At 34.5% G+C, this 27,499-nt stretch overlaps 6 protein-coding genes across 7 annotated transcripts; 3 read left to right on the plus strand and 3 right to left on the minus strand.

Annotated features, from left to right (window-relative positions):
- Positions 1-25,421, minus strand: Tinc (transmembrane protein tincar). Its single transcript, XM_074258960.1, has 13 exons — positions 25,237-25,421; positions 24,728-25,155; positions 5,197-5,700; positions 4,745-4,969; positions 4,542-4,673; positions 3,874-4,278; positions 3,618-3,817; positions 3,317-3,534; positions 2,465-3,030; positions 2,205-2,406; positions 1,872-1,998; positions 1,577-1,792; positions 1-1,517 (listed from the first exon to the last, which is right to left on the minus strand). Exons 3-13 carry the CDS (start codon positions 5,579-5,581, stop codon positions 432-434), a joined length of 3,762 nt encoding a protein of 1,253 aa, XP_074115061.1. The 5' UTR covers positions 5,582-5,700; positions 24,728-25,155; positions 25,237-25,421; the 3' UTR covers positions 1-431.
- On the plus strand, positions 9,089-16,405 carry LOC141537778 (tubulin alpha-1 chain-like). 2 transcript variants are annotated; one of them, XM_074258963.1, is made up of 4 exons: positions 9,089-9,263; positions 14,706-15,746; positions 15,924-16,087; positions 16,156-16,405. In XM_074258963.1, the coding sequence occupies exons 1-4, from the start codon at positions 9,123-9,125 to the stop codon at positions 16,280-16,282; spliced, it is 1,473 nt and encodes a 490-aa protein (XP_074115064.1). In that variant the 5' UTR covers positions 9,089-9,122; the 3' UTR covers positions 16,283-16,405. The 2 variants fall into 2 exon arrangements, with proteins under 2 accessions (XP_074115064.1, XP_074115065.1); XM_074258964.1 differs by lacking the exon at positions 9,089-9,263 and adding an exon at positions 14,135-14,254.
- On the minus strand, positions 19,029-21,302 carry LOC141537776 (uncharacterized). The gene has a single exon (XM_074258961.1). It carries the CDS (start codon positions 21,253-21,255, stop codon positions 19,087-19,089), a length of 2,169 nt encoding a protein of 722 aa, XP_074115062.1. The 5' UTR covers positions 21,256-21,302; the 3' UTR covers positions 19,029-19,086.
- Positions 21,363-23,018, minus strand: LOC141537777 (uncharacterized). Its single transcript, XM_074258962.1, has one exon. It carries the CDS (start codon positions 22,975-22,977, stop codon positions 21,418-21,420), a length of 1,560 nt encoding a protein of 519 aa, XP_074115063.1. The 5' UTR covers positions 22,978-23,018; the 3' UTR covers positions 21,363-21,417.
- Positions 23,227-24,735, plus strand: LOC141537779 (1-phosphatidylinositol phosphodiesterase-like). The gene is made up of 2 exons (XM_074258965.1): positions 23,227-23,635; positions 23,716-24,735. Exon 2 carries the CDS (start codon positions 23,734-23,736, stop codon positions 24,673-24,675), a length of 942 nt encoding a protein of 313 aa, XP_074115066.1. The 5' UTR covers positions 23,227-23,635; positions 23,716-23,733; the 3' UTR covers positions 24,676-24,735.
- On the plus strand, positions 25,295-27,329 carry LOC141537659 (odorant receptor 10-like; the record flags this gene model as incomplete). Its single annotated transcript, XM_074258781.1, is given in 6 exon segments — positions 25,295-25,665; positions 25,735-26,137; positions 26,190-26,396; positions 26,787-26,882; positions 26,884-26,943; positions 27,014-27,329. Coding segments are annotated over 6 exon segments (1,185 nt in total), but the record flags the coding sequence as incomplete, so codon positions are not given.
- Positions 27,330-27,499: the final 170 nt, after the last annotated feature.

Raw genomic sequence — 27,499 nt, forward strand, 5'->3', positions numbered from 1 at the left:
CCCTCAAAAACGAGTACCAACAACCTTATATTCAACCCACCGTCAAAATCTCACTCAAAAAACGTTTACTCTATGATTAACTCACAGTGGTCACAATATATGATCATTAAAGCATATATTTGCTCATATATGATGTTATATGAAAGATATATGATGATATGTAGTCATATATGAATCATATATAGTCATCTAAACCATATGTGATCATATATGATCCATATATTATAAGTACATATGATCACATATTGTCATAAGACTACTGAGAATCAATATCCAAGTAACCCCCCTCCCCAGATGTCGGTACCCATTTAACTCGAAAAACTCTCAAAAAATTCACTCACAAAATCCTTAAATAATCACAAATACAGTTCAAAAATTTTATCAAAAAACAGTTAAACGAGTACCAACAACACCCGTTGGGCGTCACTTAACTAATGATGACAAATATCCGAGTCCCCACTACTAGCCATAGAAAAGTTTGCGGAATCTCTATCAGCTACCCTCACATTTACGACATTCCCGCCAAAAAATTTATTCTGCAATGGCTGCGGAAAAGTATGGTGTCCCGAGGGTAGAGACCACTGTTGTGTTTGTGCCGGCAGAACATGATTAATCGGGTACCGTTTAACGTATCCGCCATTTTGATTTGGCATCACTACTTGATTGGTCAAGTTCGTAACCCGACCATTAGAATTAGGCGCCAATGTTATCGGCAGAGTTGTGTGATTAACCATCGGTAAAATAGGCACCGAATTTTGAGGAACTGTTCCACAGCTTCCGGCATTACCATTTCCATTGATATTCCCGTGATGAACACCATGCGGCAGTGGCATCGTCGAACAGTGAGGATACGTCGGAACAATCGGTTGAGTTGGGTAGTGCGGCAAAGTAGCCGAAGCATTAGCATTGATGCATTTTTTAACGTCACTGTTCTCAGTGAAGGACGTCATCCTCATGTTGGTGCTCCTACCGAATGGTTCTGCGTCATTGGGATTCCAAGATTCGGGTAACTTCGGTCTGGACATGCGACGTCGTATCACAACCGTCGACTCACTGGTGTTCTCTAAAATAATCGCCGGACACGGACCATTGCTCTTGGAGGATTTTCTGTCAATGGTGTTGAACTTTGTGAATTGAGGACCAGCCTGAACTTTGTACTCCTGTCCTCCATTTCCATTTGGCGGTTGAATTCCACGTTGCAGTGAACAAGATCGCCATTTGTCGTCGCCATTGTAAGCGTCAGTGGCACTGAGATCATCAACACTATTAGATCTACGTGTCTGTTGGCTCATCAAATGATTCGTCACCGACGAATTGCTGGTGTTCGAATGGACTCCGCTTGAAGATTCGCTGTTCGACGAAGTCAGGCTACGATCAACGACTTCGTAATTCGGCAGATGGTTCCCACCATTAATCATCGGTTCCAGTGCCGGAGAGTTTGATGACTCTGATCGGGGCGTCAGCTGATCTTGGGAAACTCCCGAGTCTGCATGACGAAGACACTTCGGTAGTCCAACCTGTAACAAAGACCACGGAATTAGCGCTGAACGATGCTGGAGGACCAGCAGCAACGTACCTGAGGCACCGAGTGGTTAGAATCATGGAATTCCTCAGTTGGGGCGGTTAGTACTGAAGTTAGCTCGTTAGGGATTGGAAGCGGAGAAATAGGGAGGTTTGGGTCCGGCAGGGGCTCAGGGGTTAGAAGTGGAGAAGGGTCACCTTCTGATGGGTGGAGGTCTCGGTTACCGCTGGCGTAGTAGGTTACTTGGTCGTCGTTAACACATTCCAGGAGCTACAATGTCAAGGTTAGTCAAGGTGGTCAATGTTAGTTATGGATCTGAAGCTGAAAGTCTAAGACTGGTTTGGGTTACCTTGTTCTCTTCCGAAGCAGAATCATCAGCGTCGATGGCAGTCATTAGTGGTAGCTCACGTAACGTGGCATAATCACCATCGTCGTCTGGTCCACCCTCGGTATTACCTCGTTTTTTTCCCTTATTGCTGGAAGAATCATTGGATAAGTGACGATTGTTCACAACATTCGGAAAATACAATTAGATAAGCTGAGGGTTAGTTTGAAGGTTAAACAGAACCAATTGCAGGATAAAGGACTAGGTCATTTGACTGACCTAGTCAAATATCATAAAGCATGCAGGATCAGAATAGAAGACAATAAACACAACGACACCAAGAAAGAAGTAGATTACCGCGCGCCAGACGTACTAGGCAGGTCGTTAAATGTCACTTTGGGACGAAGCTTCTTGTTGATCCAGCTTTTGTCCAGAGTCGACGCTGGAATTGTTCCGTTTGGTGACTCTGGTGATGGACGTAGCTTTGGTCTTAGCCAGTAAATCTGCTCTTCCTCTCCTTCAAGGCTGGCTTCTCCCAAAGCACGGTTTACGGTAATACCTGGACAAATGATGGATTAGTAAAGCCAGATGATTAGATATCAGTTTTGAAAGCTTACCTTCATTTTGCTGGGCCTTCCTCTCGATTAATTCCTTCTGGATGACGCTCATAATGGCCTTCTTCGGCGAAGACTCAGCTATACTGTAGGTCTTACCGTCTCCGACTATCAACAGAGGAGCGCCACTGCCCAGTTCATGGTCTATCAACGTCTCGTCGTCGTTGTCGTTATCCTGATCAACGTTATTGGTGCTCTTTCGTCTGCAGGCCAACAAGTCGACGTCGGTGACCAATTTTACTGACCTCGCTGAACGAACAGTCGCTCGGGCTATTGTAACGCGGACTTTGAAAATCCAATTACGCTTTATTGTTAAGAAAAACCAGAATATCAACCAGAGAAACAAGTGGCCAATTGTTCCTAGGATGCATGCCAATATTACACCGTCGAGACTTCCGCGGTAAACTACTATGTAGTCGTAGAGAAGTGGAGCGTTGCATATCAGAAGAGCTAAAAAAACACAGAGAGCTGCACAGTGGGTAAAGTACGCCCAGCCTGAGCTGTTTCGACAACCCTCTTTTGATATTATTACTCGCCGTTGGTGCTCGTGTTCTAAAAATGTGGCGAATCTGAGGACAAAAGAGAATAAACATTAGAAGTATGAGTTAATAGGGATCAAGTTGGGGGAAGAAATTAAGTTTATTAGCTAAAGTTTTGATTTTACGGCTTTTCACGGTCGAATTAGTGATATTAATCAATATTAATTACATTCTAGGACCATTAAGTGATTGGTTATGAATTTCTAGAATTTGTACCTGTCAACTGTCGAAAAATCGAGTCGATCTTTCAATTCTTTCTACACAAAATCGAAAAACTGAACGCTATTAATTTCATCATTTTGGATGCAGATCTTACCTTCCATACGCGTAGAGGTAGGTCACCATACTGGAGCAGAGAATCAACAGAGATGACAACGCAAACAGCGCTAAGGTTACATGCGGATTCAGTAACAAATGCGACGTGTCGCCAAACAGGTTTGTCACAACTTTTTGCAACTTGCTCGAGTAAATTGGCGTTGGTTGAACACGATTCCGCCCCAGACTCAGGACTTTATGTGGTCCCAGAACTTGTACCTGTAAACCACAAAAAATTTTGGATCATTTAGGCAGTTAATATCAGACATAATCCACGATTTGTGTGATATTAATTAACTCACTTTGTACAGCACGGACATACCAGCGTAACTGATCAAACTTTGGACAGAATTAATGAACGACTGAATACTGAAGATGGTGCCAATAGCTTTGTTGCAGGACCAGAAAACCGCTGGATAGCGCACAGAATAGACTGCTAGCGCCACCGCGTAGTTCAAGTATTCCAAGCTGATGAAATCCTTACGCTCATCATAAGTATCGTCTGAAATGTCGATAGTGTTACCACTAGAGCTTACTATATTAATATCACATATTTACCTTCTCTTTCGTTGTTCATCCGGTCTAAATCTGCGATGCTATTAATAACGAGCGGCAAATTGTACGCTGTCATATTACCCTCGGAACTTTTGGTCTTGTTCCTTAACATCACTACTTTCTTGTTTCTGACGATCGGTAGCGGACTAGTGGCGCCAATGTCGGATTTTGCTGGAAACTCCGTTGACCCTGGGTCTGTTGCTGTGAAATTCCGCGGATTTGTTGTATTGAACCCGCTCATAGAGTTCAAAATGTCGGTATTAACATCATCGATACTCGACGTAAGAAAAGGGTTGTTAATATAGTTGATGTTGCTGCTGTTGATCATCCCGGGGTTCATAAAGTTCAGGTAGATCAGCCGGTCACGATGGACCACTATCCAGTCCAAGTCCGTTCGCCAAATTGCATCTGCAATGATTTATGATATTAATAGAGTATAAAACAGATCATATTTCCGGTAATATTAATTTCATCGCTTAGAAACGTCGAATGTTTCTAAAGCAAGTTATTTAAAGCAAGAATTGACTTTAAAATTGCAGAAAAAAAATTATTCAGGACGCTAATAATTGGACTAAGTTACGCGATGAAATTAATAGAGTAGTTTTTTGTCAATTGTACGGAATCTATAGAAATTTTCCGAGTTTTTTTGACTAAACACTCTCTAATCATACCTTTTGGTAAAAACCCAGCGTATATTAACCGCGCTTCCATTAACAATGTTGGTAATAGAAAGCACATTGCTGTACAGAGATGAACGAAGGCTGCTGTAGGTCCTCCGTGCTTCCATAAACTCCCCGCCAAGCCTAAAAAATTGAGATAGATGATATTAATATTCTTAAAATCGTGAGAAAATTAATAGTAGTTTATATAGTACCACTGTCAATGTTATTTCCAAGTAAAGAGGCCGGTGGATCGCGAGTACATGTGCTCGTATGCCTGCCGAGCTTCACACCGTCATTGGCCAAGTTTCCGAGCTTCAAACACGCTGCTGCCAATAATATCGGTAATAACAGAACGCCAGTTCCAGTTAGGACAATGCAGACATGCAGCTCGAATTTCGGTGGCTGGACGTCCGCTGGCCATGGAAGTGACAAGTATGCTGGAAGAAATTTTGAATTAGGGAAATTAATATCGGACATTTTTGTGTTTTTCAAGCGAAGTAATGTGTCGTTTCACTTCAAACAAAGACTAATATTTTATTTAGACTATTTAGGTTCTAATTAGAATCAAATTTCGGCCACTAGGTGGTGTTGAAGTTTACATAAAGTGAAAAAGGGGCAAAAAAAAGTAACTTTTGAGAGTCTTATCGTTAGATATCAATCTTACCAACGAATCGTTTGGCACACCTTGTAGCGATGTAAGCCTGTAAGATAACCACGAGAATTCCATACCACACGGACCACAAGCCATTAGCGTGTCCCCGATTGCAGGTTTCTCGCTTCCTCTTGTGCTCGCTGCGTCGTAAGTTAGAGGCGTACTCGCGTTGCTTATTGACAGAGGTGTTTATGGTTGTCGTGGTGTTAACGTTGGTAGTAGTTATCGGGGTTGAGGAAATCATTGTCGTGGTGCTCGTTAACGTCATCGGCAATGGCGTAGTCGTCGAGGAGCCCGTTATCGGCGTCGACTTCTGCTGGTACTTTTTATTGTTACATTTCGCCTGGTTTATCTCGTTGTTGCTTTCGTATCCCATTAGACTTCCGGTCATCGACATCGTGGCTGTAGATCGGGTGTTTTTTCCATATGTATTTGCGTGTCAGCCCGCCAGTTTATTATCGATGGTGATGAATTGCTCTTCGGGTTGTTGGTGGTGTTAACGTTGGATTTTGTCGCCTGAAATCAAAATAATAATTTTATTGTAATAATCAGAAAAAAATATAATTTATCATTTTAATGATATTTCTGATGCCATTAATATCAAGAGAAATATTGACTGCATCATAATGTTTTGCACCAACCGACAAAAACAAACATTGAAAGACAAGCTTTTATCCAACGCCCCGATTCTCCGAAACAATAGGCGAAAAAAAGACGGGTTGGCTAAGTGGCTCTGGTTTGTCACTGTTGAGTGCACGCACTGACACTCTCTCTCTCTCTCTCTCTCTCTCTCTCTCTCTCTCTCTCTCTCTCTCTCTCTCTCTCTCTCTCTCTTAAACATTATCACCATTATGCACTGTACCAAGGGGCGACAATTTAGAGTCTATCTATAGAGTATAAGTAAGAGTTGAGTTGACGTTTAAAAACTAAAGAGGAAAATAAATAGAGCAGCTTAGGTTGGAGTATGGAGTATGGAGTATGGAGTATGAAGTATGGCACTGAGCAAGACCAAAGAGAATAGGTGTTAAGTGTTGTGTTGTCAAGGGATCGTATACTTCAAACGCCACCCTTCTCACATTCTTTACCAATTTAATTTTTTTTTTAATTATTATATGGATAAAATCTTTGAGAGAGAATTTAATTTCAGAAAGATTGAATCAATTAAAAATAATTTACACCCGAAATTTTTTACAAAAATGATAAAAAAAAAATGTTTATAATTTAGAAAATATAAAAAAGGTTTTTATTGATGAAAAGATACAGATGTTATTTTAATTTGACACTTCAATGTTCTGGATCATTAGTAAAGCTCGTAAAAGGGACATCTTTATTGTATCTGTCATTATTAAGAGACTCAAGTGTTTGAAATAATAATAATCATAAAAATTTACGCGCCAATTTTTGAATTAGAATTTTTGAAATTTCTCGAAAGTAAAATGTAAAAAAATTACATTTCTTTCTAGATATATAAAAAATTAAATAAATAAATAGAATTTATCAATAATTTTTACAATTAGTTTATTTAGAGATAAATGAATGAAAAAATAATAAAATGTTAATTTTTTTTTACTTGTAATTGTTAATAAAATTTCAAATTAAATTTTGGCGGTAAAATTAAATAATTTAAAAATTTTAAATATCTCAACCTTATTTATTAAATTGAGTTCTCTCTTTATTTTTTATTAGAAGCCTTATAAAAGTGAATTTGACTTCAAAAGGATTAAATCAATTAAAAATTATCCAGTTTGAAAATTTTTCACAGTTTAAAAATAAATAACGTATTTAATTTTACATATCAAGCTGTCTATTAAGTGAAAACTGGCTTTTAAGTGAAAGTAAAATTAAGCTTTCAGACTCACTGCGGGGCAGTGACACTCAAAAGCTGTAAAAAGTACATTGGGAACTAAAATAAAGTTGAGATAAAGATAAAATTCATCTATGTAGTTATATTCTGGAAAAGTTATATTCGTATTCGTATTCCCCCAACGTAATCTCGAGAAAATCGATCCCCAAACGCATAAAGAAGAGGAAAACGTCTTACGTGTTACGATTCCCCTATCAAAAAGGAAAAAGTGAGACGGAACAAGGAAAATATGCACGACAATCTATATATATATATATATATATATATATATATATATATATATATATATATATATATATATTTATATGAGGGCGTGGGTGTGTGTCATGTCATGGCATCGTGTCGGAAGACACCAAGGGTAGACTTAGATTCTCCGGTCGAGTTCAAAGTTCCCCTACGTTCTGCGTGTTTATGTACATACTTATACTCGTCGATGGGTAAGGTTATTTTCATACACATTTATAGACCTGGTGATTCATCCCATTGGGAGAGCAATTCACCAATTTCAGGATTAAATAATGAATCACTATCGATGCTATCAATTATTCATCCTTCTGAAGGATAGTCGTAAGTAACAAGTGACGTTATCATCCATCTTCATTAGTAATAATAAAGGATTTCGTTAAAAAAAAAAAAAAATATTATTTTTTTTATTTCTAAAAACTTATTTAAAATATTTAAAATTTTAAATATTTAAAAATATTTTAAATTTTTAAATTATTTAATTTTACCGCCAAAATTTAATTTGAAATTTTATTGACAATTACAAGTCAAAAAAAATTAACATTTTATTATTTTTTTTTATTTAGTCCAAAGAAAAATGTATTAAAATTTCGAATAAATCGCAGCAAGGAATTTTTGTAAATTAAATAAGAAGATTATATATTTATTTTAAATGTCAATGCCGTCTAAAAATGTCAGATATTGTATGGCTGCAGGTATTTGCATTTTAATGCGAATAAAAATGTTTAAAAAAAAAAAAAAAAAAAAACAAGTTGAATTAACCGTGACATTACAAACATTTGATACTATGACACACTAATTTTGTATGCCTACGTAGAGAATAAAACAGTGACAGTGATAAGTGACAAGTAAATACATATAACAGAAAATAAAATAAAAAAGTGTATAAAACGCTTGGGTTTATTGTCCTTTAGGTATTACTGCACGGTCCACATGAGAATTGTCGGCGGAGAGTATAGAGAAAGACAATGTACCACAATCTCAATCTGGTATCTCCGTTCTTCGCGAGTGTGTAAGTATATACGTGTGTGTTAAACTAAACGAGTCGATCGATACGAGTACGCTATAGAACACACAGAGTAGTGGAGACTCGAGGGCGATACTCCGATGCCACTAGCATCCTGTACGGGTATCGTAAAAGGGTCGTGGTCGTGGTCTCAATAATGCCATTCTGTATTCTATATTCTGCTTTATATGCTGGGTAAAGTTTATCCTAACCTACCCCGTAATATCTACTGGTAGTTGAGGTTTTTTAAAAATTGTATCTAATAAAGTATAATAATTAAAATCACGATATAAAAAACCCTCCTTTGCTCGAAAAATTGAATAAAAACACCGAATTATTAGCGATAATACAGATTTTATAGATGTTGATTGGACTTCAGTCAGCGCTCGACTGACAGCCGAGCGCTCCCCACTCCCGAGTCTAACGCGGCCTGGTTCCCCTTCTCCGGTTCCCAGCTAATGGGGGTCTTACTCTCCGTTCCCCTTCCCCTTTCCCTTATTTACAATTTATAAACTATTAATAACAATTATTTAAATTAATTAAATTTTATCGTAAATAATATTAAATTTCTCGTCACATAGAAAAAAAAAATTTTTTTTTTTAATAAAAATTAATAGAAGTATTTGAATTTGTTCGCTGAGCGCGAACAATGAGAATAATTGATAAGAATAAGGAGGAACTGAATGAATAATATAACAGGATGTAAACTATCGGAGGAAGATATGAATTATTTTTCATTATTATTATTATTATTATTATTATAATTGTTATTGAAGCGGTTTGCCAGAAGAATTGACAAGAGATAACAAAGTAAAAGTGAATCACATGGCTGATTGGACGTTATTCAATAGCTTCAGGGTGATCAGGTTCCAATCGACTAAAGAGCAAGATGTTAAACGACCATTTTGTCTCAAACGATCTTGTATTATTATATCGGATTATATATCCTGTGTATCTATCATCTTGGTAAGCTAACTTGAAACACAAAACTTTTTAAATTATAATTACGCTTCCAATAAAAAATTATTAAATATGCCATTAAAAATTTCTCCTTCAGCTAATTTTTTTTTTTTTTTTTTTTTTTTTTATCGTAAACTAATTTAACTTTTTTATATGATTTTAATTGACGCAGAAGTTCAGGCCAAAGGATATAATACATTATAAGAGAGATTAATTCGATATTTAGAGATTATATGTATAAGATCTTAAACTATATTTATAAAGTGCCTGTATACCTTAAAACCTCTAATTTTAGAAATCTTCCCTCTGAATTTTTTGTTTTTATTCGAGGGATAAATTTAGTTCTATTTGTATACAATGGGGGAATTTTATAAATAAGGTTGAGATATTTAAAATTTTTAAATTATTTAATTTTACCGCCAAAATTTAATTTGAAATTTTATTAACAATTACAAGTAAAAAAAAATTAACATTTTATTATTTTTTCATTCATTCATCTCTAAATAAACTAATTGTAAAAATTATTGATAAATTATATTTATTTATTTAATTTTTTATATATCTAGAAAGAAATGTAATTTTTTTACATTTTACTTTCGAGAAATTTCAAAAATTCTAATTAAAAAATTGGCGCGTAAATTTTTATGATTATTATTATTTCAAACACTTGAATCTCTTAATAATGACAGATACAATAAAGATGTCCCTTTTACGAGCTTTACTAATGATCCAGAACATTGAAGTGTCAAATTAAAATAACATCTGTATCTTTTCATCAATAAAAAACTTTTTTATATTTTCTAAATTATAAACATTTTTTTTTTTTATCATTTTTGTAAAAAATTTCGGGTGTAAATTATTTTTAATTGATTTAATCTTTCTGACGTTAAATTCTCTCTCAAAGATTTTATTCATATAATTAATAAAAAAAAAAAAATTGTTTATGAATTTTTTTTTTTTTTCAAATAAAAATTTTAAAAATAATTTTTTTTAGTATAATTATTTAAAATTTACAAAATTACTCCTTAAAAATATTTAAAAAATTTTCATATTTAAAAAAATAAATACCGATGAAAAAGTTTAATTATTTTTGTTAACACAAATTAAATTTAATTACTGACGTTTATTTTAATAATACGCTTCGCTTCCCCAGACAATATATATATATAATCTGATTCCTTTATTACCATGTTTTATGTCATTTTAACACGGCATCCCTTTTGTTTTCATAATATAACTTTAGCTCCAAACTCTAATTTACGAAAAATAAAAAAATCCCCCAAATAAGTTTTTAAGGAAAAAAAATGATTTTTTTTCTCTGCAGAAATTTTTTTAATGATTAAGAAAATTATAAAAAAAGTTTCGACGATTTTACATAGTAAAGGTATAAATATACCCGTCCGACCACTTGGCAGGTGCAGAGTAACTTAATACAACTACAGAGCTGGTCCTCTCTATCTGTAGTATACTACTCACTGATTTATATTGAATTATATTATTATTATCATTTTTTTGTTATTTTATATTATATATATAATATACTGTGTATATTGTTGGTACTTATGGGCTTAAGAATTTTTACAAGCAAATATTTTAATTAAAAACATCACACTCTCTTTCACTTAAGTTCTTTCGGTGATTATCTTTAAATTACTCTTATGTAATGTAATTTAAAAAATTATTCTTTTTTTAATTTTTTATTTTGAATATTTTTAATTTTCAAATTTTTTTATTTTATCGCCAAAATTAAATTTGAACTTTTATTGACAATTACAAGGCAAAAAAAATTAAAATTTTAACAAAAAATTTCAAAATTTAAAAAAAATTTTAAATTTTTACTAAAAATCCCAAACTTCAGTTATTTTTTCAGTAAAAAATTTCTAAAATAAAAAAATCAAAATTTTTACTAAAAATCTCAAAAAAAAAAAAATTTTTTTCAGTAAAAAATTTTCTTCAAAATAAAAAAATTAAAATCAATTTCATTTTAAATCTCAAAACTTTCCAAAAAATTAAAAATTTTTACCAAAAATTCCAAATTAAAATTATTTCAAAATTTTATCAAAAATTTTAAATTTAGTCTTTTTATCTAATCCCAAAATTTAACATGCGTCCAATATTCCTAAAAACCTAAAAAAAAAAAATTAAAAATTTCTCACTCAGCAATTAAATCCGTTGAATATTCGAGCGCAATAAAAAGACCTAAAAATCGAAAACTAAACGGTAAAATAAACCTCGGACTTGAGATTCGTGAGCTCGTAAAAACTATCCACATATATATAAAGGGTCGCAGGCGCATACCCAAAGAGCAGGTGTTGTTCGTAGCCTGTACCCTCTCTTTCCTCAGAATCCATCTCCTTTCCCTTGTTCCTCTCTACCCTCGCCCTCTTTATAATTTTCTCTCAATTTCAAGCTTACCAAAAAATTCAAAATTTCCCCCACCAACTCACCTCATTTCAAATTCCAGATCCAAAAATTAATAATTCAAAATTTCTCCTTTTTTTTTTTTTTTTTTTTTTTTTTTTTTTTCGACGAATTAATCCAAAAGCCCACTCACCAAATCATGCTCACTCACTGTTCACAAATCTTAAAACTTTAAAATCGAAAATCACAAAGTCAAAATTTTCCAAAAAATCAAAATTATAACATATAATTTAAAAATTCAAATATCTTAATTAATAATTAATAATTAAACAACACAAATACGCGATGTTGCTTAAGTGAGTAGCACGCTGCTAATGCGTCGGTGAAAATCCAACCGAGAGGCTATAGTGGCCATATAATCGCTGAAGATATACATATATATAAAAATATATAGCTAGAAGCCGACGTTTGGTAAAAAAGGACAGTGAAAGATTGCCTAATGAAAGATAAAGACGAAGGGAGAATTTTAGTGTTAAATCTGGATGTGCGCAGACGCAGCCGTCCCACCCTTCCCCTTTTCACTCCAGCTCGATATATGTATACATATAAATATATACGCTGGAGAGGGGGAAGCTGGAGGTGGTATAGGTATTCCGGTTCGGGTGTCTTCGGGCGAGAGCGTCCACCCACCCACTACACCCTTTTCCGTGGCTGTGTTGAGGCGGTTAGTATTGAACACGGTAGTTATCGATAGATTGTTATTATTGTTGGTTGTATTTTTTCAGGTATTGTTGGGGAAAATGGAGTAGATGTAGGTGTAGGTGTAGGTTGTTGGACTCTGGGAAAATGACAAGCTGTCGGCCTAGTTGGAAAACAATTATTTTGTTTTAAATTGGAAATTTCACGATTACATCAATATGATTTTATTTTAGTTTGCTTCGCGGTTTTTACATTGACTTTTGTTCGAGGGTGGGGGTAATGGGATTTTAGGGAGGTAAACAAGGAAGATTGTTTGTAAACAATGCGGTTTTGGAGGTACTACTAGGTTTGCCTCAAGATAGTTGGAGGAAGAACTGTTTTTGGCTTTTGGGGTAGAACAATGATTGTTGCAATTTTTGGGAAAAATTTGGAGATTTTTTATATATAGAAGCTTTGTTCCAAATCAATTGTTTTTAATTTTTGATCCTAGACAATGGCAGTTTCAAATTTGATACATTGTTTAAGAACAATCCAAAATTTCTTGGAACAATTTTAACCGGCTTTGTTTCAGAACAATAATTCCCAATTTTTGATCCAGAACAATGATAATTTGACTTTGGATCAAAATTTGACAGCATCAATATTGATTTTTAATACAAATTGTTTCCAAACAATTTAAACATATTACCGACAAACAATTCAAAATTCATTGAAACAAATTTAACCAGCTTTGTTTCAAAACAATATCTTTAAAATTTGACAATCTAGTCATTGTTTCTCTTCAAATTCCTCTCTGTTAATTTATAAAATTATTTTTAAACTTTCAAAAAAATTTTGTTGCAAAACAAAAAATTATCTAAAATTTTCTCTACTTCTGACAACAATAAAATTTTAATTCCAGCTTTGTTTACAAACAATCTCAAAATTTTCAATGTTCCGTTAATATGTCAACAGTCGGTAGAAGCAAACTAAACTTGATCAAAAGTAGATGTCCAGCCGCTTTATAATTAATTTTGTTTGCAAACTTTGTTTCTAACCATTGTTCAAACTTTTATCGTCAATTTTGAAACAAACTGTCATTCTTAAAAAATAAAATAAGGGCAATGATAATTTATACTGGGTAATTGTCACAAGATCGATATAAAATTATATTATTAAAATTTTTTTCTAAAAAATTTTAATTTTAAATTTACGGAAAAAATTTTGGCGCTAGTAATTATGCAATCATCGAGCATGATTATTACAGAGTACAATGTGCTTATAACACAAACATATATTATCACTGACATATATTTTTATTACTGCAATCAATATATCGAACGAATACGAATATGTACCGCCTTGTTTCGTATTCGTGTGTTTTATATTATATGTTACATTTAAGTATCTTGTATATAGCTAAAAAATTTTCTATCAACGACACGCAACCTTTTACTCAGAACAACTTTGTATTTCAGCGTACAAAAAATATTTTTGCCGTTTTATTATTATTATTATTATTATTATTATTGTTATTATGTACAACAAAACAGGAGAGAAAAATTAATAAAAAAATGATTAGAGAAAGGTAAAAATGTATAAAGAGTTTTTTAGGGTTTATTGACACTCGAGGCTTACGGAATTAATAAAACTCGGCTTTATCGGCAAAGAGCCTTTTTGAAGTAGTTTTTAAAGGCCAAAGGCGGAGAGGTTGCTGAACCTACTGATCTTCTACTCAGTCGGCGGGTGTATAATACCGGGAAAATATAAAAATATAAAAAATAAAATAAATGAAATGAAATAAAAAACATCAAAGAACACCTTTGAATAGTCAATTGTTTATTTATTTTATTTATTTTATTAATAGTTATTTTTATACATTTTTTTTTCTGTCAGTTTTGTCGTTTTTATATTTTATATATTTTGGATTTATCGGGGAGGAAGAAAAATAAAATATGGTGAGTTTTTAGAAATATTTTTTTTTCTTTTTTTTTGGTAGAAAAAAAGAGATTTTTTGGAGTTTGTTATTTTTAACCAAAAAATTATTAGATTTAATTTATAAAAATTTTTTGATTAAAAAATTCAATTCATTTATAATAAATTTCGATCTTTAGATACATAATTAAGAAATGAGCTTGTATCTTGAGAACTATTGACAATTTTAAAGATATAAGCTCATCTCGATGTTACACTCATCGAGACCTTTCATTTGAGTACCCACATCAATTTTTCATATATTTTATATATTTATATATTTATATATATATATATATATATATGAAAAATATATAAAAAATGCATGTGGGTACTCAAATAAAAGCTCTTTATGAGTGTAACATCGGGATGAGCTTATTATATGCTTAACATAAAAAAACAATGACCCACCCTCTAAAAATGTTTCCTTTCCAGCGTGAAGTAATATCAATCCACATCGGTCAAGGCGGCGTGCAAATGGGCAACGCGTGCTGGGAGTTGTACTGCCTGGAGCACGGAATCCAGCCAGACGGAGTGTGTCCTTCTCCAGAGTCGAATGACGGATTCCAGACATTTTTTAACGAAATAGAAACGGGGCATTTTATCCCGCGAGCGGTTTTGATCGACTTGGAACCGACAGTTATCGACGAAGTGCGGTCGGGAACTTACCACCGGCTGTTCCACCCTGACCAGATGATAACCGGTAAGGAAGACGCGGCCAATAACTTCGCCAGAGGGCACTATAGCTTGGGTCGTGAGATAATCGACGAGGTGCTGGACAAGTTGCGACACGTCGTCGATAAGTGCGAGGGTCTGCAAGGGTTCTTGATCTTCCACGCGTTTGGCGGAGGAACCGGCTCCGGACTGACGTCTCTGCTGATGGAGCGGCTGTCCCAGGACTACTCGAAGAAGTCCAAGCTGGAGTTCGCGATCTACCCCTCCCCGCACATTTCTACCGCGGTGGTGGAGCCTTACAACGCCATCTTAACGACGCACACAACACTGGAGCACTCGGACTGCGCGTTCCTGGTCGATAATGAAGCGATCTACGATCTCTGCCGTCGGTGTCTTACCATCGACCGGCCGACTTACACCAACCTCAATAGGATAATCGGGCAGATAGTGTCGTCGATCACCGCGTCTCTGAGGTTCGACGGAGCGCTCAACGTCGACCTCACCGAGTTCCAGACGAACTTGGTGCCCTATCCCAGGATCCACTTTCCTCTGGCCACCTACGCGCCGATTATTTCCACGGAAAAGGCCTACCACGAGCAGCTCAGTGTCATGGAGCTCACTGCGGCGTGCTTCGAACCCGGGAATCAAATGGTCAAGTGCGACCCCAGGAAGGGAAAGTACATGGCCTGCTGCTTGCTGTATCGCGGCGATGTTGTTCCCAAGGATGTCAATGCTAGTATCGCGAGCATGAAGGTCAAAAGGGGGATCCAGTTTGTTGATTGGTGTCCGACTGGATTCAAGGTTTGTTACAAATTCTTTGGAGTAAAAATTGGTTTCTCTAATGCAGAAGAGGAGTCTCTGACTACCGACTAAAAGTTCTGGGTTTGATTCCCGGAGGGAATTTCCGATTTTTTTTTTTTTTTTCGGTTATTGCAATGAATCTTTTCTTTGATAAAAAGCAACTGTTTGGTTTTTTAGGTGGGGATAAATTACCAACCTCCAACGGTAGTTCCGGGAGGAGATCTTGCCAAGGTACAGAGGGCAGTAGCGATGCTTGCGAACACTACTGCGATCGTTGAACCCTGGATGCAGCTCAATAGAAAGTTTGATCTTTTGTACAGTCGCCGAGCTTTTGTCCACTGGTTAGAGTCAAAAAAATTTTAATACAACCTTTGATTTTAAAAAATGATAATTAAAACTAAATTTACAGGTATATCGGTGAGCAAATGGAAGAAAGTGAATTTAATGAAGCACGAGATGACTTAGCGGCTTTAGAAAAAGACTACCGTGAAGTTGGTATGGACGCAACGGACGTCGGTGGAGAAGATGAGGTCTAAATTTTTTTATAAAAATATATATTAACAATTTGTAAATATATTTTATAAAATAGTAATAATAAAATTATGAAAAAAAAATTAAAATCCTCAATTTTTATATCATTTATCTTATTCAGGTATCAATTTTTCCCGCTTAATAACAATCGCCTGAAAACACTTGTTGGCATGTTCAATATCCGCCGTGAACTTATCAACTTCCGTGTCATTATTTGTACTTTGTATCACTTTTTCCCGTTTATAATCATAATATTGCACCTGAAGGTAAACCAATATCAAAGCAAGTGACAAATATTCAATCTTGAGTTTAACCAGTTCTTCATCATCATCAAACTGCTTTTCCAGAATAGAAGACAATGGTATCACAGATGACTTCGCGACTAACTTGCCACTCTTCTCAATATCTTTCAATTTCTTCTTTACTTCAGATACTTGGTTTTTATCACAAATGTCCATGCTGTCAATCTTTATCTTATCCTTCCAATCCTTCAAAAACTCCTCGAAGTCATCATTGAAAGATTGGTATATAAGGAATATATTTCTACAGTCACCCAAGCTTTTGTGGTATACAATTCTACTCCTCAGTTTTCTCTTCTTTATTTGGTCCCGGGCTGGATTCAGTATTTTGATCTTCAATTCATTGACAACTTTTTCCAAAAACTCTGGAATGTAGGTTTGACTGCTTGGTGCAAGGTCTGCGTTCAATCTTGCAGATTGATGTTCTCTTGATGTTCTGGTAGGATTTCTTCCAGAAACGAAAGACGAAGCTTGATTAACAGAGCTTCCAGCAGCAGTAGTAGTATCATCAGCCATGATGACATCATCATCACCAGAAGTAACAGCAGCATCACTAGAAGTAGCTGCACCAGCAACATCACCAGCTGCATCAGCAGCAGCAGCAGCAGCAGCACTTTCAGCTGCAAGTTTTTCCAACACCCTCTTCTTTCTTCTCTCCCCAGCTTGTTTCTTTTCCTTGTCAATAAGTTGAATCTGAGCATCAAGGACCTTGATCTCCCGTTTCAAATCCTGTATCTTGTCAGTAATATTCTGAACACACGTCTCTACAAATTCCGTAATCCGATCCTTCATATTTTGGATTTCTTCATTGCTAATAGAAGAAGGCAAGTTTAGCTTTTTAATCGCGTTGTCGTACAAGCTGAACGAATTTCGCATCTGGCATTCCAACTGCTCCTGTTCAACCAACAATAGCTTAGCCTCACTCGACCTATTATGATAATCCTTTATCTCTCCCAAAGGTGGGATGTCGTTAATACGAATTTTCTTCAAAACACCCGGAAGATTATTCCTCGCTTTTTCAAACTTCGTCAACAAATATTGACACAAAGTTCCCATGAATTCATTGCAATCTTTCAAATTGTAGCTATCATCAAGAAGATACAACAAATTCACTGATTTTCCAAAAGCTTCCATTTCAGCAATTCCGTCCTTCAGTATCATTATTTTAACATCATTTTCCGCCTTCAAACGATCGTACTTTTTAACGAGCGCATATTCTTCAGCTCTCTTCTTTCTTTTGAGCGGTGGATCAATTTTTATACTCGGATTTATAAAATTGTCAGGATTCGACAATCCATAAATCTTCGTAGGTGGAAATTTGACATTGGGTGTTTGTAAAATATCTTCAACAATCGTCGAAGTTTGAGTAACACCTTGATCGTCTTTTAGAATTTCAATAAAACCTTTGAATTTTTCAATTTTGTACGGAAGAATAGCTTCCAAACTTTTCAAAGTAATATCCAACAGATCTTGACACTCAACAGGCACAATTGTTTTTGGTATCTCCTCAACTTCCTTCTTTCTAGCATCCAAAGGCTTGACCTTCGCAAAGCCTTTAGTTCTTCTAGCGCCTCTCCTTATTTTCGTCCTTTCTTCTGGCACGTTCGAACTAGATTTAGATCTATAACTATCACTATCACTATCACTATCTTCAGGCTTTCTCTTCCTTCCCTTCGGAGTCTCACGCGGCAGAAATCTCAGATTAGACTCTCCCAGAGGAGAAATCTCAGCGAATTGGAATTTACTCGCGGTATCTTCCATCGCTTGTGGAAACTGTCGCAAAGATCCAATATTAACAGCTCGCGTGAACTTAACATCCGACGCAATGATTTGCTGGAATCTAATCAACTTGTCACTTACTGAAACTGCGAATCGTTTATTTTTCGAAGTATAAACAAGCGAACCATTGAGAATATTTTTTCTCAGAGCTTCAAAGTGTCTTATCCTAGCGTTGAACTTGAGCGCCAATTTGTTGTGCCGGTTAATAATTCTTCTGACCTTTTTCTCCAAGCGGTCCAGATGATCGATGTCCAAATCATCGAAATTGGAGTAGCGCATGAAGATATCATTGTAGGATGCTTTCAAGGTACTTATCTCAATTGCCATTGACAGTGTTTCAGTGTATTCTTGTGCGAAGCTGTTCTTAAAATTCGACAATAAGTTCATAAAATAGTCATATAAATCTTTTACAATGCCGTGTTTTTGATCATCTCTTCTTACTCTCATACTTTGATCTGTTGAAGACTCAGATGCTTTTTTTGTAAACGATTCATATGCTTGCGTGAATTCACGGATGAAGATACTGATATTAATTTTTATATTATCATAGAATGACATTAACGCTGCCATACTTTCATTAACATCCATTTCCGCAATTCTATTCTGTTCGTTCATTATTTTCTGTTACTATTTCATCAGTTTAATTAACAATAACTTATCTAATATATACTGCAATAAAAAAAATTTTTTTTATTTAAAATCACTATCAAATTTTACCTTCAAAAAGACTTTTATTGCATCAAAGACTTTTGTTTTTGAACCAACAGATAATATTCTTGTTCCAAACGACCTTTTGTATTCTCCAAAAGCGATTTTGTTTTCTTAATTTGTTCAATCTGTTCAGAAGTTGGTTTCTGCACGTTCTTCTGAAGAATATGTTTGTCCTGATCGATGTTAATTTTCAAGATCTCATAGATTTGATCACTAAGCCTTGCAAAGTCGTAACTGATCTCTCGAGCCAGTGGAGCTATCATATCTTCATAGCTAACAACAACACCAATTTTCTTTAACTTCTTAATAATCATCAACGTATTTCTATTCACAGCCCGGGCCATTTCAAAGCACCTATTAACCGCACCAGTCACCAACACATAGAAACGCTTTTCCGAATAATCAGAAGACTGATCGTATTTATCACAAAAATCTTTTCTTAAAAAGTATAAATAATTTATTGTAATTATCGAAGCCAATACTTGGTGTCGCAAATATTGAATCGTAAGAGTTGACGCTTTCTCCGTAGATAAATCGATGAAAGAATTGACAATCAGTTGTTTCCAATTCTTGTAATCCTCAACAAATGTTCTGAAGTCTCTAACCACCAGCAATTCTGGATAATTAGTCTCAAACTTTTGAAATAGTTGGCTAGACAAGAGCTTGTTGTTATTCATGGTAAGATTCCTGACCATTGTTTCATGCAAGTCGTTTATCACTGATTCCATCTCTTCTAGGGTCATCAGCGGTATGTTCTCAACAGGGATGAATTCGTAGTCAATCGGAGCCCTCAGCAGATCAGGTGAGTCCAATTTTATCTTAATTTCCTTCCTCCAATACGTGAGCAATATCAAATGGCTCTTAAGATCATGACTCTTCTCCAGCAATCGCGAATAGAGAATGTTAAATCTTTTCTTCTCTTTCATTGCATTCAATTCTCTTGCAATAACCTTCAATTCTTCTTTAGTATGGTCAATTTCTGACGGCAAAAGCAACATTAAATTCACTAACTTAACGTGATTACTTTCCGAATCTTCATTTGTCCTCACGAGATTCTCTATCACTGTCAGGTTCAAAGCCGGCGCATCGTCGGCAGTTCTAAATGATTTGCTTCTGCCTTCAATTTCTTCTGCAGAACGTCTTTTGCGTGCTTCTGGTTGAACAGGAATTTCCGGTTCTTTTGGTACAGTAGGGAGCTTAAAGTTGAATTCTTCTGTCTCCATCATATCAGCTAACGTAGGACCTGAACTTGCTGCAGCATCAGTTTCCATTTTTTTCAGTTCTTTCCGTTCTTTTTTCACGTCCTGACCAAATTGGAACTTCTGCAAATTGTTGGACTGCTCCGCAAATGAACGAGCAGGATCAGCTTGAGGAGGTTGCACTTTTTGAACCTTTCTAAATTCTTCAGTCAATTTTTCAGGATTCAATTCAGCAAAAGTCTTCCGGCTGGCAAGATCAACTGTCCAGGGCTTACCTTTACTTGCTGCAAAACTTTCCTTCAATTCCGCAATTGGAGTCAAGGTCAGTTTCTTCAGCTGATCGCCAAACAGCTGAGAGTACTCACCAATCATGTCAGAGTACTTTTTGGAATCAAGCTCAACAAGATACTTGAACTCCGCTAGCTCACCCTTCAGATTTAGAAGGAATTTCCGTCCAGTTCTCAATGAATAGTAGATCAAAACTTGCCGATCCAAATTTTTCTTCAAAGCCGTCAGCTCTTTGTTCCGCATTTCAAATTCTAAAACTAATTTATCGTAATCCTTCTTAACATTACTGATCATGTTCTCTTTACGATACACTTGGCCTTCGTCCAGAAAGTCTTTGTCCAAGGACAACTCAATGGATAACATCTGGTTCTTTTGCTTCAAGGCATTTAATGTCAGCATTATTTCAGCAATATCCGAAAAATCATGGAGGAAAACCTTCAAAAAGTCATCCAACGTCTTCGAAACATGCTCGTAAATTTTGGAAACTTTCTCGAAGGACTTTGATGGCATCCTAACTGCCATTGTTGAACCCTGAGCTGTCTCGTTTCTTTCCTCGACGGTAGTGAGATATAACGTGTAGACTTTATTGAATTTATCTTGGAAGTCCTTGACTATCAAGTTTAAATTCTCGACGAATGATGTAATTGAGTTTACGAAGCTAGTGTCTCCAGTCAGTACATCGTTTTTGTTAATTAAACGCATTTTTGATTACAACAATTTAATTTTATTTTTAAATATTTCTAGTCGTTCTAATAAATAGCATAAATTTTTTATAATATATATCTTGTTGCTTTTGTCACTTATTTTATTGGACTATAAAAAAAAAAAATCCAATTTTAAAACATCAATTTATCGATTAATCGATTAATATCTTACTAACCGTTGATAATCCTTCCTTTTAACTTCGTAATCATATCTCTTAATTTTCAAATCATATAACAATTCTGCAAGATTTTTCCGATAATCCTGTATTAGATAAACATCGTCTTGATCCTTCAAAAGATTAAGATTATCAAAAATTTTATAATCTACCTCAACAATATCCCGAATCGCACTTTTAATATCTTCCAAGCAAGATTTTATCTTCTTATCTTTATCACTATCTTGAATATACAATTTTAATTTAATAAAATCTATTTTTTCGTTCAATTTTCCCGCCAATTTGCTTTGCATAAAGATCATCAAAGTAAACGCAGTAATCTTCATTCGTTTACTATCAATACTTGAAATTATGCTGCTCATACTTTCTTGAGTGAATGTTTTATATTTAAGAATAAGTTTTTTAACGATAGAATCAATGCAATAATTCATAAAATGATATCCTATTTCCGTGATTTCAAGTTTGAAATTCAAAAACTTGAATTGTTGTTCTGGTTTGTAACTTACGTCCAAATTTAAGATCCTATCCAAAGAATTTCCAGATTCAGGCTTAGATCCGATCAATAGGTTCTCCAGATCGATCATTTCGCGGAACTTTTGCTTCAACGCATCCAATTTTCCGCGATTTCCAGCAGCTGGAAGCAAGTAGGACTCATTTTTGATGAATTCATCAAAGTTATTTTCTTTAGACATTGTATCGACGTCGCACCAAGTTAGCCAGCGGCTTTTCGCGAATGTAATGAAGGAATCAATGGGTTCTATGTTGAGCAGAGACACGCCAGAGTTTCTGAGCTCAGCTGCTGTTATTGAAGCTATGAAAGAAGGTATGTCTTTCTCTTTTTGAGATTTTGGTTCTTCTGGCGTCTTTTTTGAAGGCGTTGAAGGCTTAGAGCTTGTTTCTTGAACGTCCTTAGCTTGACGGTCCCTTGAAAACTTGTCGAACTCAAAGATTCTCAACAAATCATCAACCAGCGAACTAATTGCGATGGAAAACTTCTTTCCTCCAAAGGATTGATAAACAATGATCTTATCTTTCAAAGAACGCTTCAAAGCTGAAAAGTTGAGCAATCTTTTCTCTAATTCAGCGGAAAATTTATCGTGCTTCTTGTCTGTTGACAGCAATTCCTTCACTAATCGCTGACTTGCTTTTGTGGATGCGTCAACGATGCGGTTGTATTGATTCATCAGGTTAGTGTGTTGTTGGCGCACTTCGCTTAATTTACTGAGCAACCATTCCACCTCGAGGTAATCCAGGGAAAATGCTCTCCAGAATTCACCCAGCAGCTTTTCTATTTTTTTGTACTTGTAAACTGCCGCGAGGTATGACTCGTAAGGCACTGTCAGTTTTTTGTCCTTTCCTTGGACGTTATTTAGGTAAATTCGATAAGCGTTCGTTAAATTGCATCGGAAGCGGCTGAGTTCATCGCTTATTGACGATATGAATGATATCATTGAATTTGCTTTTGAGTAAATGTCTTCATTTTTGTCTTGATTTGAATTACCTAAGTATCTGTCGAGTTTGCTTAGATTGTTACGAACCGGCATTTTTTAGCAGCATAAAAGTGATAATACTCTATCTAATAAACAGTATTTAAATAAAAAAAAAATTTTTTTTTTTTTTATGTTTTTTAAAAATACTAGAATTTGAATTTGCGCGCGCAAGCGCCCGCCTAAATATAGTGTTTGCATATATTTTCATGCTTATGATTTATTCGACCAATTACATCACGAATAAATTGATGCCTAATATATTGATGCTCCATCTCTATTTTATATTAGGACAACAATAAAAATTCGATTATAAAGTTTTAATTTTAATTAAGTTTTAAGTTTTAATTAAAAATTATTTTCAACTCAATTAATGTAAAATATTAATCCTGTTTAATTTTAAAAAATTTTCCATTCCCGTCAAAAAATAAAATTTAAAAATAATTCCAAGTTTTTTAACTATATCAAATTAATCAACTAGCCATTTTAAATAGCCCCGTACTTTTCCATCGACAAGAATAACAAGCTCATAAAAAAAAAATTTCCACTATCTGGCTAATGACTTGTTTTAATTATTTTTTAAAAACATATTTTTATAGCATTATAGCATATTTTTATAGCATTGGTTTCTTCACCAATTATTCAACAGAGTATTGATAAAACGCGGTCAATTTAATTCCTGCTCCAATTCCTTCTTCAAGTTCAAGATAAAATTGTAAGTAAGAATTTGATTTTTAGCAAGAAAAAATTCTTAAAGCCAAATTTATAGTCTTTAATCTAGAAAATTCATTCTAGTTTTCTTTTTTGGACAAAATGGAACCCACTAAAATTATTTCAATCATAATTATCACCTTGATTACGACCTTGACCGAGCAAACTAACGCCTGCAACAAGTGTCCAAAGTACACCTACAAGCAGCACTCAGAAGCGAGCTTCCTGTCACTTTTGCCAGGATCAACCAAACTGAGAGACCTAGCGCTTCTTGGAAGCCATTCGTCGGCTTCCTACCGCCCAGAATTCGGACCAAGGAGACAAACCCAAGACCTGACCATCTACCAGCAGCTTCACCGCAAAGTCAGAGTCCTGGACATTGGAGTGCGTGCCAGGTCAGATCTCTTCGAAATTATTAGCTTTGGCAAAGTAATTTCTTTTGGATTCCACGAATTTTTGATAGAAGCTATCGACTTCCTTGAAGACTACCCTCAAGAGATGATTATCCTGCTAATGCACGAGGATTTACCTCCCACTCTAGATAATTCTAAAAGCATCTGCGAGATTCTTGAATTTTATTTGAGATTTTTCGTCAGAAAGAAGGGAGTAGTCGTCAAAAATTGGAACCTTGATGACACTATTGGACAATTTAGAGGAAAAATCTTGCTCGCTAGCACGGACAGTTCGTTTGTCGATGGCAATTGTGCTTTTGACGCGCGGCAATGTAATCCTAACTTGGATTTTCTTGATAAAAGTGACAAGTTTAATGGAAAGCGGAGAAAAATTTTTAAATGGATGGCTTTTAATTCTCTTTTGAAATCTGGTGACTGCTTTATTAATAATGTGAGCTTTGACGATGGACAAAATGGCCGCAGAGCTATTGCACGAGATGGCGGACACTATTACGGCGACACCTGTGCCCAGCCGATCAATTACTTAGTCGCGAAAAATTTTAAAAAGTTTTCTGGGATTATGACGATTACAATGGCGGATTTTGTTACAAATGAATTGAGCGATAAGATCAAAGACAGTAATTTTAATTAGATTGTTGAATTATATTATAAATTTGAATAAAAAAATTTTTTTAATTACTTACCATGAAATCGAAGCTGGATTTTTTTATTTTGATAATATTCGCCGCAATTAAAAAATCCACGTGTCCAAAAAAAATATTTTCTGTCTTCCACATTTTCCACATAATTACTGGAAATAAAATTATTAAATAAATTTTTTGAATTTTTAAACCGCAATTAATTTTGAATAAATTGCTTATTCAGTTTATTACATTTAAATAAATATTAAAAAAATAAATACTCACCGGAACTTCCAGTAAAGACAATGCCAATTTCCAAGTTACGAATCAATAAGTAGCTTCGGTAAAAAGAGTCAAGTAGCTGACCAGGAATCAATAACAAAGAAAATATTGTCGTGGATAAAAGACAATTCTCCGAAAGTCGGAAGCTATCATTACGATAAGTATAAATAATTTCCGATGATTGCAGTCCTTTTTTCCAAGATGAAAGCCTGATGAAAGGGTTGGAAAAACATAAGCTGCGCACAATGCTTCATTACTAATTCATAAATAGTTAATATTTTATAACTTACTTCTATTTCCATTGTTCTGCCGATAGTCTTCCCAGATCTTAAATATTTCTAATAATTTTTTGCAACGATAAAAGTTCTGACTCACAGTTTCTTGATATTGCAAGTCTTCGGCGGATGGATACCGATCTCCTGTAGCTCGACGGTAAAAGAGCAGATCTACAACATTTATACATTAATTATCGGACTGACAATGATAACCTTCTTTGTCTCCTGCACGATAGATTTGTTTTACACCTACTCAAACATTGAAATAATGGTCCAGAATTTGTCGATGACCTTCACGGTGTTTGTTGCCTGGTCGAAGTTAGTTCTGCTTAAATTGAAGCGGAGTGAGGTTAGGAACATCCTTCGGCTTCTGGATGGAAGACTCTGCAGGGTCCAACGGGAAGAAGAGGCTGGAATTCAATTTAAGCATGACAAAAAAGCCAAGTATAATTAATGTTTAGAATTTTTTTTAAATAAGGATGGATTTATTTAATCAATAATTATTATTTTTAGAGACATTATTGTTACTTATTTCATCATGGTGGGCTGCGCGGTGTCATTCATGACAACAGCTTCAATTTTGGACAACCTGTCAGCTCGAGTTCTTCCTTTCAACGGCTGGTTCCCGTTCCAGCACTTAAACGGTTCAGGATTCTGGATCGCGTATTTCCATCAAAGCGTCGCCCACTTCTACGTTGCCATGGTGGGATCTGCATTCGACACCGTATTTTGGGGAGTCTTGATCCAGAATTCCAGCCAGCTGGTCATTTTAAAAAGCTGGTTAGAAAGTTTTGTAAATATAGTTCATCGGAACAAGACAGCTGGCGCTAGTGACTTACCTTCTTTAAGAAATTTGGAACACAAGTTCATGAAAAAATGCATTCATCATCATTGGATCATCTTACAGTTGAGTTTTGTTCAATTATCATCTTCAGAAGACAATTTTTTATTCATAATTTATTTTTCAGGTTTGCAAAAAACAAGCCAATGATCGTTTTTCACCGATTATATTTCGTCAGTACTCATTAAGCTTATTGATTCTTTGCATGAGCGTTCAATTGTTGACCAAGCTTGCTTTTGGAAGTCCAGAGTTTATGTTTATTGTTTTTTATCTTTGTTGTATGATTTCACAAATTTTTTTATTCTGCTGGTACGCCAATGAAGTTGCACTGGAGGTAAATATATAATAAATAAAATTTATATTATTTATTTAAATGCTAAATAATCTAAAATAAATAAAAAATATCAACAATTTTAGAACAAAACAAAACAAAACTTTATTTTAGAAGAAAATATTATAGATATAGTTCTAAAACTCTCTGTAAGATGGCGCTGCAAAGCGGATATAGTACTACGTCACTGCCGCGGAAAAATTTGAATTTCAAAAAATTCATTTTATTTATTTAAATGCAAAATAATCTAAAATAAATAAAAAAATGTTTTGTTAAACAGATAAATAACTTAAATATTTCTTTTTTTTGTATTAAATTGAAAAAAAAAAAAATAATTTTTTATTGTTATTATACATTGTATGCTAAATTAGTAAAATATTAACCTCAAACTAGAGCTCCGAAATAAGTTCAGCGATTTACAACATGGACTGGCAATATTTGATGAATAAAACCAAAAAGGATCTACTGTTGATGAAAATGAGGACTGTCAAAGCCAATTAAGTTCACCAGTGGAAGCTTGATTGAACTTTCTCTAGAGTCTTTCACCAAAGTAAGTTCTTCATCTTCTTCTTCTTCTTCTTCGTTTGTGTTTAAAATTAACATTTATCATTTCTTTCCAGCTCATGAAGTTTTCTTACACTGCGTACAACGTTCTTCAACGGAAGTAGACATAACCAATAAATATATTTGAGAATTTAAATCTAAATTCAGTAGCTGATGAATCCAGGTAGTCATTAGTCTTCGTATCATTAGAGTTTTCATAATTAAAAAAAAATATAAGACAATTTTTTTTTGTTTATTATTCATAATTAAATTTATTTATTGGATACTTTTGTATCAAAAAATTTTATATCAATTATAAATAAATTTTTTTATAGGATTGAAGCAAAATTTATGTGTATTGTCTACAATTTATTTTAATTTCATTAACTAACAGGTTATGGGCCCAGTGACCAGTCAAAAAAATAAAAAAAAATACTAATATTCTGATAATTATAATTTTTTATTTATAATTTAGGCATTACATACACTAAATAATAATTTACACTCATAAACTCTGAGATAAAATATTTATTATATATATATATATATATATATATATATAT

The sequence above is a fragment of the Cotesia typhae genome, unplaced genomic scaffold (genome assembly GCF_013202065.1).
Source record: "Cotesia typhae breed Kobodo isofemale line unplaced genomic scaffold, CoteBio_Ctyphae scaffold_91, whole genome shotgun sequence".
In the NCBI taxonomy this organism is placed as follows: Eukaryota; Metazoa; Arthropoda; class Insecta; order Hymenoptera; family Braconidae; genus Cotesia; species Cotesia typhae.

Coding starts and splice junctions, on each gene's coding strand:
- LOC141537779 (XM_074258965.1), top strand. CDS start 23,734: ATGGAACCCACTAAAATTATTTCAATCATAATTATCACCTTGATTACG.
- LOC141537776 (XM_074258961.1), bottom strand. CDS start 21,255: ATGCGTTTAATTAACAAAAACGATGTACTGACTGGAGACACTAGCTTC.
- Tinc (XM_074258960.1), bottom strand. CDS start 5,581: ATGTCGATGACCGGAAGTCTAATGGGATACGAAAGCAACAACGAGATA. Junction 4,970..5,196: donor GTGTGCCAAACGATTCGTTG/GTAAGATTGATA, acceptor AATTTCTTCCAG/CATACTTGTCACTTCCATGG. Junction 2,407..2,464: donor GAAGGCCCAGCAAAATGAAG/GTAAGCTTTCAA, acceptor TCATTTGTCCAG/GTATTACCGTAAACCGTGCT.
- LOC141537778 (XM_074258963.1), top strand. CDS start 9,123: ATGGCTGATTGGACGTTATTCAATAGCTTCAGGGTGATCAGGTTCCAA. Junction 15,747..15,923: donor GGTGTCCGACTGGATTCAAG/GTTTGTTACAAA, acceptor TTGGTTTTTTAG/GTGGGGATAAATTACCAACC. Junction 16,088..16,155: donor CGCCGAGCTTTTGTCCACTG/GTTAGAGTCAAA, acceptor CTAAATTTACAG/GTATATCGGTGAGCAAATGG.
- LOC141537777 (XM_074258962.1), bottom strand. CDS start 22,977: ATGCCGGTTCGTAACAATCTAAGCAAACTCGACAGATACTTAGGTAAT.